The sequence below is a fragment of the Saccopteryx leptura genome, chromosome 6, assembly GCF_036850995.1.
Source record: "Saccopteryx leptura isolate mSacLep1 chromosome 6, mSacLep1_pri_phased_curated, whole genome shotgun sequence".
Lineage (NCBI taxonomy): Eukaryota > Metazoa > Chordata > Mammalia > Chiroptera > Emballonuridae > Saccopteryx > Saccopteryx leptura.
Window position 1 is genome coordinate 29,074,784 of NC_089508.1, and position 23,747 is coordinate 29,098,530.

General features: G+C 41.6%; 1 protein-coding gene across 9 annotated transcripts in view; it reads right to left on the reverse strand.

The window, feature by feature from the left end:
• The window catches only part of RGS6 (regulator of G protein signaling 6), a 542,558-nt gene that overhangs the window by 135,322 nt on the left and 383,489 nt on the right, over positions 1 to 23,747 (reverse strand). For all 9 annotated transcript variants that reach the window (XM_066388417.1, XM_066388419.1, XM_066388418.1 and 6 more), the window contains one exon: positions 20,560 to 20,659. In XM_066388417.1, coding sequence (XP_066244514.1) covers positions 20,560 to 20,659 — 100 coding nt within the window. The remainder of the gene's footprint in view (positions 1 to 20,559; positions 20,660 to 23,747) is intronic.

Here is a 23,747-nt window from a genome sequence, read left to right on the forward strand (position 1 = left end):
TTCTAGTTAGGGCGGACCACGGAGACACTGGTGTGAGAGAATGGAGAGCGGAAGGGAAGGGGCAGCTGGTCTGCAGCTCACACAGGTCGCTCACCTTGTTGGGGGTCCAACAGCCAGGCCTGCAACTGCCCCACGTTCTCCTGGCTCCTGGGCCAGGTGCGTACTTATCTCTGTGACGATGGAGCCCACGTGTCCTACAGGACAACCACATCACCAAGGGGAGCTGGGAAACTGAGGTGGGTTTCGGTTGGTCTTTATGAGTCTCTGCTTGTCCTCACCGTCCCTGCCTTACCTCCCCCTTCCCTTGCTGACTGCCTGTCCTGTGGACTCTGGGCTCAGATGTGAAGCCTTACTGCTTAACTAGCGACTACAGTTTAATGACGTCAAATGCCTGTCATGAATCTATATAGACAAAGGTGGGCAAAAGTAGGTTTACAGTTGAGCATGCGAGTTTATTCTTGAATTATTAGTATTGTATTTTTGTCTTCTTATTCTCCTTGTTATTATTGTTACTATTTCATATCCTTACTTATGCTTTATCTTTTAGGTCATGATGACTGGTAATTCACCCACTTTTGCCCACCCTTGTATATTCATATGCATACTTACAATGGTATTTGTTATAAGTATGTAAATGAATAAATATACACAGTTGATGCTATGTCCTAGTGGTTCTGCTTCTCTGATTGAAGCCTGAGGGACCTTCTCAAAATTCCTGTCTCATCATGTCACTTCTCTGTAAAACCTTCAGTGGTTTCCCACTGCTCCCAAGACCAGAGTCCCCATCCCCCCCAGCCTCATACCACACCCCGCCCCTGCCTTCTCTCTGCTCCACCGCCATGATCATCTAGCCCCATGCGGGTGCATGTGCTGCCTCCTCTGCTCGGCTCTCTCTCCAGCTGTCTTTACCTGGATAACACTTTACCGGGCAACTCGTCTTCACATCTGGCCTAACTCGCCTGTGGTGACCTTTTTTCATTTTTCTGAAGCTGGAAACAGGGAGAGACAGTCAGACAGACTCCCGCATGCGCCCGACCGGGATCCACCCGGCACGCCCACCATGGGGCGATGCTCTGCCCACCAGGGGGCGATGCTCTGCCCATCCTGGGCATCGCCATGTTGCGACCAGAGCCACTCTAGCGCCTGAGGCAGAGGCCACAGAGCCATCCCCAGCGCCCGGGCCATCTCTGCTCCAATGGAGCCTTGGCTGCGGGAGGGGAAGAGAGAGACAGAGAGGAAAGCGCGGCGGAGGGGTGGAGAAGCAAATGGGCGCTTCTCCTGTGTGCCCTGGCCGGGAATCGAACCTGGGTCCTCCGCACGCTAGGCCGACGCTCTACCGCTGAGCCAACCGGCCAGGGCTGTGGTGACCTTTTATATCACGGTGTACCTCTCCTCTGAGTGTCACTGCATGCACAGTTGTTCATCTATTTGTGGGATTCCTTGTCTAATGTTTCTTTCTTCCTTTGGGTTCTAAGTTCCAGGAGGGCAGGGAGGCCTACTTTTGCTCTCAGTTGTATTTTCCCTATACCTTCTACCTTGATTGGAGCGCAGTTAACTTTTCTTTTTGGCACAGGACGTGTCAGTGGGATAATTGAATAAATAAAAGATGCTAGACAGATGAAGATGGAGGAGGAGCAGCAGGAAATGACCAGGGGATGAGATGTAAAGGAAGTCAAGGCTGGGAGATCAGCTGGGCCTGCCTGGGGCCCATCAGGGTCAGCCACTGGGGCCAAGTCCGTCTTAACAGCAGTCAGGGGCCGTGATTTCTTCCAACAAGAGGGGAGGCATTCCAGTGCAAGATGAATACTTATTGTGAACGAGACAACGCTTTCCTTTTTTGCTAATGATTTTTCAAAGTCACAACAGCTGATATTCTTAACTATTGAAACATTCACAACGCAGTGTTCAACTTCTTTTTTTCTTGCAGTCTGAGTTTCTTTAAAGTAAAAGTAGAATTTGGAAATGTATCATTCCCTTCAGAGTAAATTAGTGAGTCACTGTGGAAGAAAAAACCAATTAACATATTCATGAATTATGGTTCAGTCTTCACCTTTTTATTCAAGGGCAATTTATATTAGAAAAGTTTTTCCTTTTGTAACCCCCATACTGATGGTGTCTGAAGGAGACAGACTTGACTTAGGGTGATGAACACACAATACAATATACAGGTGATGTATAATAGAATTGTACACCTGAAACCTATATAACTTTATTAAGCAATGTCCCTCCAAAAAATTCAATAAAAAAATTAAAGAAAAAGAAAAAAAAGAGAAAGGCTTTCTAGCCTGATTTTAGTTGTTTATCCATGAACTAGCATTTGCTGAGGCATGGTCAAATCTCTGCTTCCAGCTTAGCGCCTCATCCTCCTGAGCCTAGGACACAACTCTAGAGCATGAGGTCTGATTGGAAGGTTCTAGAAGACCTGTGGCCCCCAAAAGAAGTAGAAAATTTGTTTTTAGTTCCAGATTCCGGCACGAGCCATGAGACTTGAAGAGCTCACTTAACCAACTTCTCTGAGTCAACTGGACCAAACGGTCACAGAGGGCCTTAGGAGGCTGCTACCTGGTGATTGTGAGGTTCACCCTTCCAGTCAGCAATCACGGGAAACACTTTACCGGACAAATACAACCACTTTCGGGAAGACGAGGGTCATAGCTACATTTATGACATTACTATTTCTCTCGAGTGTTCCTGAAACATTATTTTCCCCTCAAAACATGTTACTTCTGAACATTTTCCATATAAACATTTAAAACCTAAATATAACAAAAAAAAATTTTTTTCATGAAAGTATCCCAAAACTTTCATGACAATTACGGCTTATAATTTAAAATTTTCACAACTGTCCCAATGTCCTCCTCCTTGTCCCCATGAAAACTTCTCGTCACATCCACACTCAGCACTCCTCCAGACCCCACTGTAGCCGATGTGGATTTCCACAAAGAACTGGGTTCCTTACATGCTTCTGTTTTATTTGGCGTTCATCCACTTTAAGAACCTGTTTATTTGTTATAGATTTTTTTTTTGCAGTTTCCTACACTCCACTGTTCCTACCATCTGCTGTTGAGTCTTTGCCTACACCCATCTGTGTATCCAGTGTGTGCTCTCCCTGGACCCTAACTTCCAATTCTTGTTTGACTTTTAGTATTTATTTGAAGATGTGCAATTGAATCAGAACAATTTATGAAAATAAATTCAAAAGACTCATCTAATTAATGTGACTCCAAGATTTTTATTCACATGGGATGGCCTTCAACTTCATTAATTTATACAAAGCATTTAAAGTTGAATACAAGCCGCTCAAACAGCTCTATTGTGAGATTTTTTTACCCTCCTTGGGTCTTAAAAAATAGCTTGTGTCTAAATGACTAAGAAAACCCAAACTAGCCATAATTATTGGTGGATCTTGGGAAGTAAAAATTTCCCATGCTACACTTCCGTCACCCAGTGTATCCTGCCCTCCACCCCGGGAGCAGCCACGACTACCTTACTTACTGCCTCAGGAAGAGGGGACCCAGCAGGACCAGGGGACCAAATGTCAGTCTTTCTCATCTGAGTCTCAAAAGCCCATTCACTCTCTGGGGGCCGCCCCGGCCAAGGAGTCTATGTGAGAAATGGTGGCAGAGGAGAGAGGGGAAGGCAGCTGAGGGGCCAGGCACCTCTGGGGGCTCAGGTACCCAGTGTATAGTTGACAGAACACAGATTTGGGCATCTGGGACACAGATGACTTGCACCCCTCCACCTCTCAAGGGCAGTGCAGGCAGGAAGGTTCCATAGCTCTTCACACCGAGCTCTACAATCTGAGTTCCTAGCTTGGTGCAGGAGCAGAAATAATGTGTCCAGTAGGTTGGCCCAAGATGCCCAGCAGACTTTCTCACAGCTAAGAGGGTAAATAAGTCTTTTATGCACTTTCAGAAAAAGCACCAGGGAAGCACATGAAATACCAAGAACAATACTACTGGCAACACGAACAACAGGAGACCATTACAAGATATATTGTAGCTTTTACTATGGGCAGACACTATTTTAAATATTTGTATATATTAACTCATTTAATCCTCCCATTATCCTATGAAGTAGGTACTATTATTATGAATAGCTATAACTTATAGATGAGAAAATTGAAGCACAGAGAGTTAAGTAAAATGGCCAGGTCACATAGCCAGTGCGAAGCAGGGTTGGGATGCAAACCCAGGGAGTCTAGCTCCAGAGTCAAAACTGAAGAGGCCTTAGAGTCGGAACACAAAGAATGCAGCAGTGACGGGTGTGGACTAGACACCAGGTGGGACGAGACTGTCTAAGGGACACCACTGTGCAGAGCCCTTGCTGGGTTTATATTGTGTTGTCCCTCTGCTCAGTGACTTTGCTCATATGCAAATGCTTCCCAATGCTTTAGGGAAATCCCCAGATATCATTTACTATGAAAGTAGGTCACCATCAGATATGATTCTGCAAATATTTTCTTATGGAAGGAAGTGAAACCAAAAGATAAGGCGTACCTCCTATGTCAAGACTAGAAATAGAAGGCAGGCAACCGCTGCTGCCCAAGATGCCAGTGACCCTCCCTCCGGGCACTCCCTGCGCATGCCCCTGACCTGGACTAAGAAAGTGCCGGGACCGTTCTCTTAAGAGTTGTTAACAGCCTGACATGCCCAAGGTTCGCCAAGCCCCGGCGGGAATGAGATCTCTTTCAGAACATTCGAGAGAAATGTCTCTATTCAGAACATTCTTGGTGGCAAAAATGAAATGTCAACTTGTGACCAAAGCTTTCTCTACCCTCACTCATGATTAAAGTGTACTAGATTGAAAATAGGTGTCGGCCATGTTAACAAATTCAAGGGCAGTTCGGGAAACGTTCTGCCTTCCGGCTTGTCCCATTGGAATCCTTTGCTCAGCATTCTGTTGAAGATCAAAGCCAGACCTAAACCAGGAGAGAGGAGGTGGGGAGGATCCTGATGGGCCCTGGGTGAAAATCCTGGCCCCATCACCAACCAGCCCGGGGTCCCCGGCAGGGCGAGTCAGTCTCCCCGACCCCCAGCTTCATTCAGGGCGAGTCAGTCTCCCCGACCCCCAGCTTCATTCATCTTCACCGAAAGGGCCCCCCTAGCTACACTTCACCTCATTGTTTGGAGTATTAAATAAGAAACACATGGCCCTGGCCGGTTGGCTCAGCGGTAGAGCGTCGTCGGCCTAGCGTGCGGAGGACCCGGGTTCGATTCCCGGCCAGGGCACACAGGAGAAGCGCCCATCTGCTTCTCCATCCCTCCCCCTCTCCTTCCTCTCTGTCTCTCTCGTCCCCTCCCGCAGCCAAGGCTCCATTGGAGCAAAAGATGGCCCGGGCGCTGGGCATGGCTCTGTGGCCTCTGCCTCAGGCGCTAGAGTGGCTCTGGTCGCAACATGGCGACGCCCAGGATGGGCAGAGCATCGCCCCCCTGGTGGGCAGAGCGTCGCCCCTGGTGGGCGTGCCGGGTGGATCCCGGTCGGGCGCATGCGGGAGTCTGTCTGACTGTCTCTCCCTGTTTCCAGCTTCAGAAAAATGGAAAAAAAAAAAAAAAAAAAAAAAAAAAAGAAACACATACTATGAGTACTGGTTAACCACGAGCGAGCGAGCTTCCAACAACATGGTTCCTTGCTATGTGATTTAAGGAATAGATCCCAATTGCCGGAAATTTCTTTCTCAAGAACTCTTTCACAAGGAGCATGGAGGAGACGTGGCTACCCAGGGCGGAAACGCCCCCACGTGTGCGCGCCCTCTGCTCACACCGATGTACAGCCCTGTCCTCAAAGAGCTTTCCTTATGTTATCCCCAAAAGGATTCTGAAAAGCTAGGCAGTTTGTTTCACAGATTTAACATAAACCTGAAACATTAAAAATGATGTTGAAGTGGACACAAGGATATAATTTCAGATGCATAGGACACCCAAGCTTTTAATGTATTTTTGATAAAACCTTGGAGATGCAAAGCCTTCAGGTTAGGGAAAAAGACTGCAATGTAAGCAAATGAGACGTGAACGCGTGCTCAGGCAGACCACGCTTAGGGAAATACGTGGAAGTTGAAGATTTCCTTAAAGCTATCCAAACCAAGTCCACTCCCATCAAAGGACACCCCCTCATCTTTCTCTGAGCTCTAGAGTGCCCCCCTCCCCAACAGCCTGGGGAGCTACAAGAAAGGCGGGTCCCGGGCTCTGACACATCACTTCTCACACCCTCTCCTTATTCACAATAAGTAACCAGTTTAGTAAAACGAGACACCTGCAAAAAGCACAATTAGGGGACCACTAAGTTACACCACTCAGTAGCATAACTGGTCATTTTCTTGATTTTTTTTTTTTTTACTTTTAAAACCAAAAAAAAAAGTCAAAAATGAAATTTCACTTCTAAAGCATTTTCTAAAATTCAGTAAATATTATATGCATACATTGAAACATATTTACCAAACGAAAAGTATGAACAGTAAAAGCAGGTTTTACTGTTTTCAACTTCAAATATGAAATTTAAGTAGGAATATAAACTACAAGTGGTCACACAAAATGACAGAATTGAAATAACCTAAGTTCTATTTCTTTATCTTTTTTTTTTTTTTTAAGTGAAGGAGAGAGAGAGAGAGAGAGGAACAGACAGACAAGAAGGGAGAGAGATGAGAAGCATCATCTTGTAGCTGTGGCACTTTAGTTGTTCATTGATTGCTTTCTCATATGTGCCTTGACCAGGGGTCTCTAGCTGAGCCAGTGACCCCTTGCTTAAGCCAGCTACCTTGGGCTCTAACCATGGAGTCATGTCTATGATCCCAAGCTCAAGCTGGCAACCCCCACTCAAGCTGGATGAGCCGGCGCTCAAGCTGGAGACCTTGGGGTTTCAAACCTGGGTCCTCAGTGTCCCAGGTTGACACTCTATCCACTGCACCGCTGCATGGTCAAGGTCTGTTTTTCATCTTTACAGTCACTGTGCTATCAGCGTGTACTCTATGGTATAAATAATGCCAATAATTTGAAACATGATTTGTTCCTAATTCTAAACTTTTAAGTATTCACTTTCACAATGAGAGCATTGGCCTGACCAGGCGGTGGCACAGTGGATAGAGTGTTGGACTGGGATGCGGAGAACCCAGGTTCGAGACACTGAGGTCACCAACTTGAGCACGGGCTCATTTGGTTTGAGCAAAGCTCACCAGCTTGGACCCAAGGTCACTGGCTCGAGCAAGGGGTTACTCGGTCTGCTGAAGACCCCCAGTCAAGGCACATATGAGAAAGTAATCAATGAACTAAGGTGTCACAACGAAAAACTGATGATTGATGTTTCTCATCTCTCTCCGTTTCTGTCTGTCTGTCCCTATCTATCCCTCTCTCTGTCTCTGTAAAAAAAAAACAACCCAAAAAACCAGCAACAACAAACAAACAAAAAAATGAGAGCATGTCGCTAAGTGTGTGGGAGGTCCCCTATAACTATTGGCTCTCAGAATTAACTTCCATGTAGAATATGAGGTTATTAAGGACAGGTAATTAAAATGTGCTAATTTGAAGCATATATATATATATATATATATATATATATATATATATATAATAACTCAGTAAAAACTGTGGCGATTAAGAACTCTAAAATCAAAAAAATAATTTTGGGGGAGGAGTATTTTAGCAACATTATTTAGAATTGCATGGTGTTAACATAAAGCAGACTGCCTTTTATTCAGTTTTCTTTTATTACTCTAAAATTCCCTACAGACCTGTCCCCCACCCCCGACCCCTCCTAAATGCCTGCATTTGGAGTGGATGGCTCCCACAGCCATACCCTGGGCTCTCCAAGGATAAATGACTTTCTTTGGGAAGGAGTAAACTAGAAGGAATGAGGTGAGAGAACTTGGCAATGAAGATGAAGTTCTCTGCTTTTTTTCATCCACAATCTTGTTTAGAGCAGGATATGTGATCCATCAAGGGAGGGCGTCAGCTCCACGCAGGAACACCGCGCATTTAAGGCTATTAATAAGGGAATAGATGGTAATTGGATAATAACTAGGGAGCAGTCGGGTGGATCAGGCTGCAGGTTTGTTTACAGGCAATGAGGGGGAAACACATAAGACCCAAAGAGAGCCTGCTGGAAAACACATAAGCTTGAGTAGTTTTCAATGGTCTCCTGTCTGTTAAAAGCCCAAAGTTCGATTTATGAGGCAGGGTATAACCCAAAAGCACAGCAAAGCCAAATTCATCTTCTAAAAGGGAACACGTTCATTTAGCTCCATCTTATAATATGATTTTATTTTATGTTCCTTTAAAATCTCTCCCTCTCTCCTCTCCCATCCACACACATCCACACACGTCCACACATACACATGTGCATATATACATAATTTTTACATGGTTGTAATTACTGTATGTATATACTATATACAGTTATAAACTCCAAAAATTTCATTGTGAAATATATCAATATGTACATAAAAGGAATGTCTACCAATGGATGAATGGATAAAGAAATTGTGGTATATATATATATATATATATATATATATATATATATATACACAATAGACTATTGTTCAGTCATAAAAATGAAGAAAACCCTGACATTTTCGATAACATAGATGGATCTAGAGGGCATTATGCTAAGTGAAATAAGTTAGACAGAGAAAGACAGATAACACATGATTTCACTTATACATAGAATCTTAAAACAACAACAGTGAACAAAAACCAAAAACATTGAACTCATAGACACAGAGAACAGACTGGTGATCGGCAGGTGTGGGGAGATGGGGGTGAAGTGGGTGAAGGGGGTTAAAAGGTACAAACTTGCAGTTACTGTATAAAATCAATAAGTCATTGCATCTAATGTATAGTACAGTGACAATAGTTAATAATACTGTATTGTATATTTGAAAATTGCTATACCTTAAAAATTTTCATCACAAGAAAAAATTGTAACTAGGTGCGGTGATGTTAACTAGACTTACATCACCTCACAATATATACAAATATTGAATCATTATGTTGTACATCTGAAGCAAATATGCCAATTATATCTCGATAAAAATACATACATACACAAAAGTTGTGAAGTATAGATGTATTTAAAGTATAGACATCACCATGCAATTCTAAACAATACTGGTGTTAAATATACAGGGCAGGGAGAAAGTAGGTTTACAGTTATTCGTAGGGAAAATAATACAATAATTAATAAGCAATAATACAAGAATAAACTCTGTTTCACACACTCACGACTGTAACCCTACTTCTGCCCCACCCTGTACAATGATAATTAAATGATATCCCTAGACCTACAATCCGGTTAAAGTGATTCCAGTACCTGTGCCCTGCCTTGCAGGGTTCCTGGCTTTTTATGAGAGCTAGTTCTGTTCTTCGAGTCTCTATTTTCTTTACCCCACGAGAGCTATGCTCTCCCTCCCAGAGCCAGTGTTTATAGATTTAGTTTTCTATTATTTTGTCTGGAGTTGTTTTCATCTATGTTTCTGAAGCTAACAGGGCTGTAATTTCCCTATGCCACACAGGCACTGTCTCGTTTGGATATTAAGGTTGAGTTACTCTCATAGAATGAATTGGAAAATGACCTGTCATTTTTTCTATTGTTTTTAAAAGTTCCTATAAGATTGAACATATTTGCTTATTGAATGTTTGTAAAACCTAGATGCAAAAACTTGGTAATTTATTTGTGAGGATATTTTAAAACATTCATTTAAAAAAGTTATATTTCTAATACCCTCTCGTTTCTTTAAAAATATTAGGTTAAATGTGTGAAAGTGCAGATGTTGCCCAGTTTTGACCTATCTACAGAGGTGGCAGTTTCCTATGGTTTGACCTAACAATTAGCCTGTAGGTGTACATAATAGTTCCAACATCTGCAGTCTTTACGGGTTGGATTTGGCTGGTTGTTCTTTCTTCTGACTTTCATTCATGTAGTTATGTTTTCTTACATTTCTAGCAATTTTTGTTTTTCCTGAGGATTCTTGAGGTCCATATGTATAGTATGCTCCTCCAGAGACGAGATGGAATTCTGCCAGGTAGCGCGGGGCAGGACTGAAAGGGAGACCTTGATCTTGTTGCTTGGCTCTTTTGGACCACACAGGGTTTGGGAAGACACCAGACCAGCAAGGGGAGATTTAGGATTTGGGATTAGCAATTATTTAGGGAGACATTTTTTTTTCTCCTTTTTTTTCACTCTAATAACAGTCAAGACTAAAGCAAGTGTTCCCTTTGCCCCCCTTCTGGAGGCCCTTTACCATCTGGTTCGCCCAGGGGTGGCTCAGAAGTGACCGTCTCTCTCTCGGTGCTGCTGCATGACACCCACATGTACCAGCTCTGCAAACCCAGGTTCTGGGCTGCTGGGGCTGACGCATGTCCTCAGAGAAAGGACTCATCGAACTGACTTCTCTGGGTTCTCACTCCCCAGGTTACAGCCTCTAGAGATGTCCCCGACTTTCCCACCAGTTCCGTGTTCTGCACCAATGGGTGTTCTTTGGGCATCTGGTTAGCCATCTGAGCACGCACAGAAGCCCCAGATTGCTTTGGTCACTAAGTACTATATCCAGTTTATTGAGGAATATGAACTCAGCGAGGTACCGACATGAAATGACTTTACTTGTCCCTAATTACTGTCCTCAAATATGAAAAGTCAAATCTCCTTTGCCCTCGTGTGCTCTTTTTTACTCTCTAGCTTTTTTTGGTCACTTGCAGTTAGTTCAGTTTAAAATATAAATCCCAACTTAACTCTATTGTTTTCCCTCCAACAAACCCTGTCCAGAGGGTCTTGGGGCGAAACAGGGTGAGCTCTGCTTCATTTCTCCTTCTCCACCTCTTCTTCTATCTCTGCTGAGATCCTTCCTTGAGCCTCCAGGGGTCACAGGGATTCTGGGGGTTGGAATTCCATATCTTTCATACTGAAATCTGATCCCTATTTGCTAGCCCTCCTCGACTTGGTTTGGAGGGAAGCAATATGTGGACTTACGGAGTGTTGTTTAGGAGACAGTGAGTGATGCTGTCTCTTTGGACCCCCCAGCCCACCTGCCACCCTAGCAGTTTGCTTATATACATCAGGATAAAGATGGGAATGTTTTTGACAATGTTGATAGTCAAGTGTTAGCTATGATGAACTCAACAAATGTTGCTGTCATCATTAGTTCTCAGGAAAAGAAACTACCCTAGGGGCATATTACCTAAAGAATAGGATATATTGGGGTAGAACTCTGCAGAAGATCCTGCGTCAATATTATTCTTGGATCTGGAAAAAGATGTCTTAAAACCCAAAACTAGATTAAGTGTTATAGTCCAAGTTTTATATAAAAATAGCTTCAAATTTCCTCTGGTTGCAACTGAGGGTAGAATTAGGCTTTATTTCTGCAGAACATGCCTTATTAAAGTCAATATTGTTTAAGAAGAAAGCCTTCATAGATGACACACTGACAACTTCTAAATTTGACTTTAAAAAATTTAAATATATAATACATGCCATAATTATTTTGAAATGTCAGTAAAAAATGTTTTGTGTTGCCATAAATTATAGCCCTATCTGGTACCACTGTACTCAGTAGAACAAAATGACAAAATCAACTTCATAAGGAGCTAGGCTGAAAATTAATGGTCTCCATGTTCACAATCTTTGCACAGACGTACTATTAGCAACATGATTTTGCTAGAGTCTTCCTACCAGCAATACATCCAGCCATTTTAATGTGTAGAATTCTTTGAGACAACAGTTAATCTAATAAAATCAATATCATCGTTGCTAACCCACAACTCTTTGTTATAGGGCACAGTGACCATAATAGTTTCCTGATTTTTTTTTTCTTTAAAACATCTCAGTGACCCCTGATCAATGAGAATTAATCTGGACTTCAGTCTCTTCTTAAATTTTATCACACTCTGAAACAGACTTTTTAATAGAAGTGTTTAAAAAGAAATTCTAAAGCACAAATTAGAGGGTTGCATGGTATATTTTCACTTCTAATAAATGAGCTGTCTTTTCCTTCTTTTAATCCACTTAGCATTTCTTCTCAAAGGGGAAAAAAGCAAACAAGAAAAGTAGGAAAAAGATGAATGAGTCTGACATTTAGAGTAAGATTTTAATGGCACAAAGACCAAGAATATCAGAGTTACGCCTTTTGCTTTCATGATATAACTTGACAGGATTTCAGGATGTTGTTACTAAAATGAACTTCATTAGAAGAAAGTAAAAAGGCATGGAGTTGAAGAAAATGTTTTACAGTAGAGTTATACTTGTTAAGGCAAACACAGCCTAGTCAATATTTACTTAAGCTTTGTTTTTTTCAGAGTTGGCCCCTCAGAGGCTATATCCTTATTTTGATTAGTATCGGCTGTACTACAAATGTTTTTGGAAACCCTCTTTGGAATTAAACTTATGAACCAGTTTATAAGCTCAATGAGAAAACCAGTTTTATTTATTCAAAGGCATACCTTCCATTTTTTAAATTTTTAAATTTTATTTTGTGACAGAGACAAAGAGAGAGACAGAGAGAGGGACAGATAGAGACAGACAGGAAGGGAGAGAGATAAGAAGCATCAATTCTTTGTTGCAGTTCCTTAGTCTCCTTAGTTGTTCATTGATTGCTTTCTCATATGTGCCTTGACTGGGGAGCTACAGCAGAGCGAGTGACCCCTTGCTTGAGCCAGCGACCTTTGGCTCAAGCCAGCGACCATGGGGTCATGTGGATGATCCCATGCTTAAGCCAGCAACCCTGTGCTCAAGTTGGTGAGACCGTGCTCAAGCCAGATAAGCATGTGTTCAAGCCAGTGACCTTGGGGTGTCGAATGTGGGTCCTCTGTGTCCCAGTCCAACACTCTATCCCTTGCACCACTGCCTAGTCAGGACAGAAGCATATTTTCTCTAAACCCACAATGGCACTTTGCATTGGCAATGGGCATTTCCTAAACCTTATTTGCTAACCTGACTTCAAATCACTTTTTATATGTAAAAGAAAGAAAGAAAGAAAGAAAGAAAACTAAAAAATCATAAAATATTACATATAAATATGTACTGTTTGATATTTTAAGAAAACATTCACATTACCATAAAAAAAGTTAAAAAGTTTCCCTAACACTCCAGGAGTTCCTTGAATATATTATCCTAATCACAATACACTCCTTGTTTTTTAGAGGTAAGTGGTGGTCACTGCTACATTTTTCTGATCACTTTTATCACTTATTATATATCCTTCAATACCATCATTCCATGGTTTGTTTTTTAAATTTTATATAAATGAATCACACAACATATAATCTTCTTCATTTGCTTTTTTTCTTCTTCTCAATATCTTGTTTATGAGACACCAACTATGGCCTGTCACCTATTTTTATAAGTACAGTTTTATAGAAACACAGCCACTACCATCGTGGTTTTATCTATGGCTGTTTTTGGATCGCAAGGGCGGAGTTGAATAATAATTGCAACAGATACTGTATGGCCCACACTGCCCACCATATTTGCCGCTTGGCATTAACAGAAAGTTTTCCAACTCCTGACTTAAATATATTATTTGACTCACTATGCTAATATTCTGTTTAAAAATTTTGCAGTGATTTTCAAGAGAGACACTGGACTTGTTTTTCTTTTCTTGTAATGTCTTGGTCTATTTTTGGTATCAAGATAATCTTAGTTTCATAAAAGGATCTGGGCAGTATTCTCACCTCGTCGATGTAGGACTAGTACTCCTTCCTTTAAATCTTTGATGGAATTTACCCAGGAAGCCAATCTGGACTATATAGTTTTGTTCAGGGGCAAATGATTAACTATGAATTAAATTCCTTTAAACAAGTATAGAGTTATTCAATTTTAAAATTCTTTATATGTCAGTTTTGATCATTTCTTATTCATTTTTATTGAATTGATTGGGGTGAGACTGGTTAATAAAGTTCTGTAGGTTTCAAGTGTACAGCTCTATAATACATCATCTGTATATTGCATTGTGTGTTCACCACCTAAACTCAAGTCTCCGTCTATCAGCATTTACCCCTGCCTTACCCTCCCCTACCTCTCCCTACCTGCTTTCCCTCTGGTAATCACTATATTATTGTTTGTGTCTCTGAGGTTTTGTGGGGGGTTTTTGTTTGTTTAATTTCTTCACCTTTTTCACCCAGTCCCCCAACACCCATCTCCTCTGACAGGTGTTAGTCTCTTCTCTGTATCTATAAGTCTATTTCTATTCTGTTTGTTTACTTTGTTCATTAGATTTAACATATAAGTGAAATCATATGGTATTGGTTTTTCTCTGAATGGCTCATTTCACTTAGCAAAATACTCTCCAGGTCCATTCATACTGTCACAAAGGGTAAAGTTTTCTTTTTCTTTTCTTTTTTTTTTTAACAGCCAAGTAGTAGTCTATTGTGTAAATATACCACAGAGTTTTATATCCACTCATCTACTGATGAGCACTTGGGCTGTTTCCAAATCTTGGCTATTGTAAATAACACTACAATGAACACTGGAGTGTGTATATTCTTTCAAATTAGTGTTTCTGGTTTCTTCTGATAATTTCCCAGAAGTGGAATAGCTGGGTCATAAGACAGTTCCATTATAATTTTTTGAGGTAACTCCACACTGCTACCCACAGTGGCTGCACCAATCTCCTTTAGAACAGAGATTTTCACTGGTGTGCCACAAGAATTTTTACAACATGCAATGCCTGACTATTTAGTCAGAGGTACTGACCTCTTTTCCCTTAGATTGTCAAATAAAAAACGACAACAGCCAACACAACAATAGCCATCCAGTGTGAATGAATCAAAATTATACCTGTTTTTTTGTCAGATTGGCAAAAAAAAAAAAAAAAAAAAATTTTTTTTTGGTGTTCTGTAGAATTTTAGTAATTACTATAGTTTACGTGGGCCATGAGATGAAAAAGGTTGAAAACTGCTGGTGTAGAGAGGTCGGTGGAGGCTGCTGAACGGGAGCGAAGGCCGCCATGTTGGCTGATGACTGTTCCGCAGACACAGCCTCCACCAGCACCGTGACAGAGCAGCTACAAATTCATGGTTTCAACCTTGGGTTTGGTACCCGACAGTCTCAGTGATCTAGATGTTTTCTGTATGCAGCTCTACACTCCAGGAGAGAGCAACTTTAGGAAGGTAAAGAGGAGTGAGGATTTCCTGAAACAGTAGCCCAGGCTTTTCCTCTAGAGGAGGTGGGCGGGGTGAAGACTTCGGGGCTGCCGGCACTCTGACTGTGGGTCGGAACACACCGCTCATGGGACTGGCTACAGCTGTGGCTCCACACAGCAACACTGCAGCTGGATTCGGAGTTAGTCTGTGACTTGGTGAGTGTCCGGTGGGGCAGACTGAAGTTCTGGTGTGCTGGCTGACATTGCCAAATATTTCCTGTGTTTCAACTGCTCGCTGTTCCTTGAGTCACAGCAGGCGCTGGCTGGATGCCTTGTTTGATACCTTGAGCAGGTAGACCGTGAGATTTATACTCTGTCCTGGAGTTTGACTGGTGTTAGGGGTCACTGCAACCCCAGCCTGAGCTGTGCTGGCAGTGTAGGACCTAATCTTGCTACAGAGTAGCCACTGAGTGAGCGATTGGCCCATGCAGCGGTGGTTAGGCAGAGGTGAGTTTTTTGGCAAAATGCATCCTAACTGGACAGAACAGTCTGCGGATGCTCCTTGTGTCTGAGCCATGTGAGGACTCTATCATATTGAAAGTGTTGCTTCTTGGCTTTCCCCACTGACTAGCAACAGTTAGCTTGTTCCGGGGCTGTGGTCAGCTACCGCTCATCTATCTGCGTTTCAGATTTCCGTAATTTGTTGTTAACGATTCCTGGGTGGGGAAACACCTCCCCGGGGCTCTCACATATCTGCATGTCTTGACAGTGGTGAAGTATGAGCTGCCTCTTGTACTGAACTATCTTTTCAAGGCTATTTAATCCAAGGATGTTTACTGTCCGTGTTAGATTGTTATAATAACGGCCTCCAAATTGGGGATTACATCTTTTAAAAAATTTGTTATGACTTTTGTGGGGGTTTCAGAAGAGAAAAGATGAATGTATTCAATCCATCGAGTTAACTGGGTAACTTGGATCCAATCTGGAACGAGTCACCCTATGCCGCACATCCAGTCACCAAGTCCCCTCCATCCCACGGTCTACCTTTTTGTTCAGGCGTCTTCAGTCCGAGTGCTCCTGTTTCACAGTGGTCCCCGGAGGCAGAGGTGCTGCCCTTGACTAGCTGCGTCTGACCTTGAAAAAGTGATGTAGGCTCTTGTAGTTTCCTCAGTTATAAAATGGAGATAAGAGCAGTTCCTATCTTGTAGGAGTTTTTGTGAAGACTAAACGAGGTGCAGCTCTAAAGCTACGGTTTCAGACGATGCCGTGTCTGTTGTTAAAACAGCCCTCCTTATTCTCTGCTTAGACCCCCTCATCCACAGATTCCTTAACTAGTCTCCGTGCTCCCTGTCTCCTCCTGCTCCTTCCTTCATCCACTTCTAGGACACAGATGTGATTCTCCTCCCATTTAAACCCTCCGACGGCAGCCCATTGCCATTGGGATCAGGTCCGCAAGGCAGAGCTCCTTTATAAACTGTTGTTAAGGTTAAGTCTCATATCCTTCTAATCCCTGTGGCTGTCCCGCCAACGTGCTCCTCTCCTCCAACACGTACACATGCAAAGGTGTTTGAAGGTCCAAATACATAAACAAGATCATTTTATTGACACCCGGTGTACTTTTCATGCATTTCGGCTTATGAAAACATCTTATTTTCTCCACTTGCAGTGGCTTTCTCCAGTTTTCTACTCATGGGTAAGGCCAAGTTCTGAAATCATTTCATGGGGCATATACTTATAAAGAAGGCTTCCCATGAATTATGTGTTCCTGGGTCAACCTGACATTGCTACTGCTACTCCACTCCAGGAGGTGGAGTTGGTTTCTCCACCCTCTTCAATCAAGGCTGGTCTTGGGATTTGCTTTAAAGAACAGATTATGGTGAACTTGACAGTGTATGAGTTCTGGAGCCTAGGCTTTAAGAAGTCTTGTGGTTTTCGTCTTTTCCCTCTTGGCCCTCTGAGACCATCAGGCAGTAAAAAAGCCCACTCTTCCCTACTGGGGGCTACAAGGTGACTCGGAGGGGAACTGAAACCCCAGCTAAAACTAAGCCCTGCTGCCAAATAAGTGCGTGCGACCCTGTGGCCTCCACTGAACCAGCAGATATCTGGGGACTCATGGCTGAGACCAGCAGAGGAACTGCCTGGATCGTGGTGGAACTGTGATCATGAGAAATAAGACATCGCTATGGTTTGGGGTGGTGGGTTATGCAGCAACAGATGAGTGATACACATCCTCAGAGAAATGTTCTGGACATACTCAGGAAAAACTCACGCTTCTCCCCTCTGGCTTCATCTTCTATTCTAGCACATAGCTCATATAGTTATTATTCTACCTATGTCTGTTTTTCTCACTAAACTAATCGTTTTTGAAAGTAGAGATCGGGGTTCTGTTCATCTTTACATTGCCTGTGACTGTTGTAGGCCTGGTACATAACACCTGTTGACATTCCCCAGGTCATATACTACCAATTCCTAAAATGCTTTCACTTGACCTCTGGAACTCATTGTCAATCATTAAGTACACATATTTATGTCCTCAACCTTTCAGTTAATATTGCTTCATCTTCTTGTTCTTCCTCAGTGGCTGAGCTCCCCTGCAACCCTCTTAGATGGTGTCTGTCTCCCCTCTTATAGCTTACACACCATGGGGTTTGAAGGCAGGTAAGCGATCTTATGGCTTATGTTTCCTATAGCTTCTTTTAGACCATCTTCCCTCCCTCCTTCTTCTTTAAGAAAACACTCAGCTTTGATTCCCATGACATCAGATTAAACCATCTAGACCTCTTGTTGTGAAAGTCATTTATTGACCCCTGGGCCCTCTGCCTCTCATTCTGCAGAGATTGTAACCACAGATCCACACCCACCGCCTCTATCACACCCCCAGTACTGATTTCAATATCCAGATAACCCAGTCTCCCCAAACCATGGCTTCTTAGTTCCTTGACCTTCTCTTTTCCGAAGTTCTTGATCTCCATCCTATCTCAGTCACTTATTGCTATGGTCAGACCTTACTTTTTGTCACCACCAGTATATTGTGACCCTACACATTCCACTAACCAATCACTAACTCCTATATTTTTAGCTTTTTTACTCATCTCCAACTCTAAAACTCCTTGGCCACTGGCCCTACAATGTATTGAAATACTACTACTCTTCACTCTTCCTCACCCATCTCATGGGCTCACTTTCCTCCTTATTTATTCAGTTTGTTTGTTCTCCTGCCTCTTTCTTGATTTATCATACTCTCATATTTGATGTAGCCTTAATTAAGTCCAACTTTCTCTGTGATATGTGCCCAAATCTAGGTAGCTAAATGTGGCTGGAGCCTCATTTAGGAAATGCCTCTCTTTAAATTCATAAATATAGTAATCTCAAGGGAATCCTTAATGCTACCTACCACTCAGAACTCTATTTCCCTAGCTAATTAATCTCTTTACTCGCCTAGATGACTATTTTATAGCTTCTAATCTCTCCCCAGACCTTCAACATTTTACCTTCTTTGCTTCCTCTATTACTAAAAAAAATAGAAATAATTAGAAGAAAACCTCTAAGTGCCTGCTACATTTCCACGCTTATTTGTACCCCTGTCCATCGATTATGGTTTCCTTTCTCTTTCTAGGAATAAGTTGTACATCTTCCTAGCCAAGGATACTCGCCTATCCATGCATTATATTCAATCTCTTACCTCCTTGCTGATATCACTCCTTGAATTTTCCTATTTCTCCTGGGCCACTTTTCCCTCTTGAGTGAGCGAGTCACACCATTATAAACATACTGCCGCTTCCATATTATTTGAAATCCTGTTAAGTCCTGACCCCATTTACCCATTAGATATTACTGCGTTTCTTCTTTTTAAGAAAAATTCTTTCAATGATTAATTGTACTCACTACCTCAAATTGCTCTCTTCCCATTCTGACTTGAATCAGTTCCAACAAGGCTTTTTGCCCTCAATGCTTCGTGCCGTGTGCACTTATCAAGGTCAGCAATGAATTTGATGTTGCTAAATTCAATGATCGATTCTCAATCCTTACGGTGCTTGACTTTTTAACAAATCAACTCCGCTCTTTCTTGAAAGTCTGGCTTCCAAGAAAACATATACTCCGGATTTTCCTCCTTGTCACCAGCTACTCCGCTCCTCAACTTCTTTTTGCTGATTCGTGTCAGCACCCCACCACCACAATCAGGACACAGAACAGTTCTATCACCTCCTAATATTCCCTAGCACTATTCCTCTGTAGTCACACTCTCCTCCCAACCCCCAATCCCTGGCGACCATGGAATCCACTCCTCATCACTGTAGTTTTTGTTTTGTAAAATGTCATATAAACAAAATCATATAATATCCAACCTTTTGAGACAGGCTTCTTTCATTCAGAAAAATGACTTTGAGAGCCATCCAAGTGAGTGCATTCACCAATAAATAGTTCACTCCTTTTCATTGGTGAATGAGCACACAGAACACACAACCCCACACCCCCTTCCCCACAGTAATGCAGAAACAACCTGAAACATTTTTGAAACAACTTCTTTTAGGAGTTCAAGTATAGTGAATTAAACAACTTAAAAGCATTTTGTAGAATCTGAATGTCAGACTTTCTTAAAGCTTGTTTAAAACTAAAGTAATTTCTTTCACATTTCTGTGCTTGTGTGCCCTGTAGGGCCAGTAGTTGCCGCCAGGCAACTTATATTTGAACAGATGGTAAAGAAACAGTGGAGCCAAAAAAATGGTGGGTATTCCTTTATCCTAGCCTTGCAACTGGCCAGCAAGTAAACCCCCCTGCCCCCAAACAGCCAGCGGGGCACCAAAACACACTCACACATTCTCCGGTTCCACAACCAGGATAATCTTTTCCGGTTTTTCCTAGAATCAAAGGCCCCCCCACGAGTCTCAGTCCCGTCTGGTTCCCATCTCCTCTCTGTACACACTGGCTTCTCCTTCAGCACCCTGGCATCTTGGCTGCTTCTTTTCTTCAGCACACTTCCTCCCTCCTCTCATTCTTCAAAAACATGGTATCCTTCTTCTTCTGAAAACTTTTTGGCACGAAAACCCCACTTCCAACACACATTAGCATAACAAAGCCCCTTCCCTAGCAGGAAGGTAATTAGCAGTTTCACCTGGGCAGCATCATTCACGTGGACAGTGCCATTTTTAATAAAGTGAGCATAAAAATCACATTTTACAAACTTATTTGCCCAACATGCACCCTGTAGCCAGATTGTTGATGGGCTCGCCTGTGCGTTCACGTCCTTGTCATTTCTTGGAAGCCTTAATCCATCTACAGAAGGGCTGCTCAGGCATGGTAAGACCATTCTTAATTATCGGCAAAGGGTAGCTGCTTCCTAGAAACCAGAACCAGAACTCAACTTTAAGAAGCATGTGCAAGGTATCATCTTTGCTAGTCACAAATGCTTAGCCACCCCTCAGGTCACAGTCAAGGCTACACAATTCTTCAGTAGCCTTTTCCTGTTGCCACCAAAAGGGAAGAAGAATGTTTACCTGTGACAACACTGGGGATTTTGGAGAGGAAGCTCTTGACTGTTCTGATGGGCACACCCCCTGTCTTGTCATCTTGCATCTTTGTAACGATGTCCTCAATCTGAAAGAGGTTAGAGAAATGTTATTTGTCTTTCACAAAGTCATAGTAAATGATACCTTTATAAATAGCCAAAATGTGACAATGTGGATACCAACAACAGATATCAGGAAAAGCCTCTGCCTGGTCATTCAGTAAACACAGTAGCAGCATCTCCTGTAGAATATGTGTTAGGGGTTATATACGATAGCACAAAGCTGGTCTACAGTGTGTCTGTAAAGTCATGGTGCACTTTTTTTTTTTTAAATTAATTAATTAATTTATTTATTCATTTTAGAGAGGAGAGGGAGATACAGAGAGAGAGGAGAGACAGAGAGAGAGAAGGGGGGAGGAGCTGGAAGCATCAACTCCCATATGTGCCTTGACCAGGTAAGCCAAGGGTTTTGAACCGGCGACCTCAGCATTTCCAGGTCGACGCTTTATCCACTGCGCCACCACAGGTCAGGCTCATGGTGCACTTTTGACTGGTCACAGGAAAGCAACAAAAGACGATAGAAATGTGAAATCTGCACCAAATAAAAGGAAAACCCTCCCAGTTTCTGTAGGATGATATGGCAGCATGTGCGCATGCGCAGATGATGACGTAACACTGTGTATACAGTGAAGCAGCCCACAGCCATGCCAGTTGAGATGTGGACAGTACAGAGGAAAGTTCAGTGTGTTCTGTGGCTCGCTAAATTTGAATCCGTGACAAAAGTGCAATGTGAATATCGGCGTGTTTATAACGAAGCGCCACCACATAGGAATAACATTACTCGGTGGGATAAGCAGTTGAAGGAAACCGGCAGTTTGGTGGAGAAACCCCGTTCTGGTAGGCCATCAGTCAGTGACGAGTCTGTAGCTATACGGCGGTGTTTCCCAACGTGGGGCCCACGCCCCACAGGGGGGCAATTCGGTAGTTAAGGGGGGCAATTTGAAAATGGACTCGACATGACTTTAACTCTTTCGCCCTGGGCCATTTAAATGCAATGCTAGATATCGGTGCCAAATTTAACAAAAAATGCAATTCTTAAATAATTGCGGTAAATAATTATTAAGTATAATTTTGTTTGATGAGACCAAAATATCAACTGGGTGATTGGCGTCGTCAAGTAAACTTTGTCCTGGGTTCACCGCGGAGCATGCCGTCTGCCGCGGGGAACCCCGGACATTTTAAAAACTCGCTAAACAACGCAGTTATTCTCACCTAATTGGCCCATCGCAACTTCTGTAGTGTTTCACATCATTCAGTTGGTGTTAATTTGAAATAAGTGTCAGTCAAAACTGTTGTAAAAGCTTGTTGTTTTAATAAATATACATATATATATTGTATAGATATAATTGGTATTTGATTTTATTTTTATCAATATTAAACTCTTTATTAAGTACTTCTTGCATTGGGGCTAGAAAGCACTAATATTTTATAAATATTATTGGGGCTATAATAGTGCATGCACGACAATTTTAATTTTAGAAGCATAACTTTCCAGAAAATTTTGTCAAGTGGAAAAAATATAGATACCTTTTGATTTGCGGTGGTAGTGTAGTAAATGTGTTATATACATTTAAATAAATATGAATTTTTAGTATATGTTGACTCTATGTCACATTGAATATATTTTAACACATATTTTAATATTAGTTTTTAATTGATCTTATTTTTATTTCTTATAGCCCATAGTAAAATGAGTGGTGCAAGCAAGAAAAAAACTCATCAATATTCAGAGGAATATTTAAAATTTGGGTTCATACCCGCTGTTCACGATGAGCGGATTTCTTTTTGTCTTTTATGCCAGCAATGCTTGACCAACGAATCAATGAAACGAGGTCGTCTTGAGGCGCATTTGAAGGCGAAACATAGTGCTCATATTAATTCAGATTTGAGTTACTTTAAAACTTTAAAGAAAAATTTTGAAAAAAAGAACAACATTAAAGTCTCTATTTACTGCTCATACTTCAACTAATAATCGTGTTCTTGAGGCTAGTTATCAAATTTCTTTATTCATCGCTAAAACTGGAGAAAATCACACTATAGGAGAGAATTTAATAAAACCGTCAATATCAGCATTTCTTAAAACGGTTCTTGAAAAAGATGACAAAGATGTAAAAGCTATGTCACTCAGTGACAATACTGTTAGCAGAAGAATAGACGAAATGAGTGAGGATATTGAAAAACAACTTATTGAAAAGCTGAAAACAAGAAAATTCTCCTTGCAAATGGATGAATCAACTTTGAGAGACAGTGAGGCAGTATTGATAACTTACGTAAGATATATTGATAAAGGACATTTTGCTGAAGAAATGTTGTTCTGTAAAAGATTAGAAAGCACCACTACCTCCAAAGATATATATAATAAGCTTAAAAACTACTTAGATGTCAATGATATACCAATGAAAAATATAACATCTTGTGCTGCAGATGGTGCTCCCAATATGATGGGCAAGAAAAATGGCTGCTTAAAATTGATGAAAGATGCGAATCCAGAAATGATTCTTGTGCATTGTGTTATTCATAGGAAAAATTTGGTAGCTAAAAACATCTTGCCTGTTCTGAATGAAGTATTACATACAGTAATAAAGTGTGTTAATGCTATTAAAGCTAGTGCCAAATGTGAGCGTCTTTTCAAGCTATTTTGTGAAGAACAAAATGAAGACCATGTGAGACTTTTACTTCATACTTAAGTAAGATGGCTATCTAAAGGAAACTGTTTGAAAAGATTTATGGAACTGTTTGATACTCTTAGTGATTTTTTAAGTGACAAACCTGAAATGAAGTATCTGTTAACAATAGATGGTAAAGCATTTGTGAGTTAGTTAGCTGATATCTTTGAAAAACTAAATATATTAAATAAGCAACTTTAAGGAACAAATAAAACTCTTGTCGATGCAAAAGCAAAGATATTTGGTTTCATTACCAATATTGAGTTATGTCAGAAACATATTAACAACAAAAACTTTAAACAGTTTCATTGGCTCCAAAAATATGAAGTAACTGATACCGCTTTACTTGTTATTGTCAATCATTTGAATATTCTATCAGCTGATTTAAAAGAAAAATTTTCTGATTTAAAACAAATTGATTTCCCAACATGGATGATGCAGCCAATGCTAG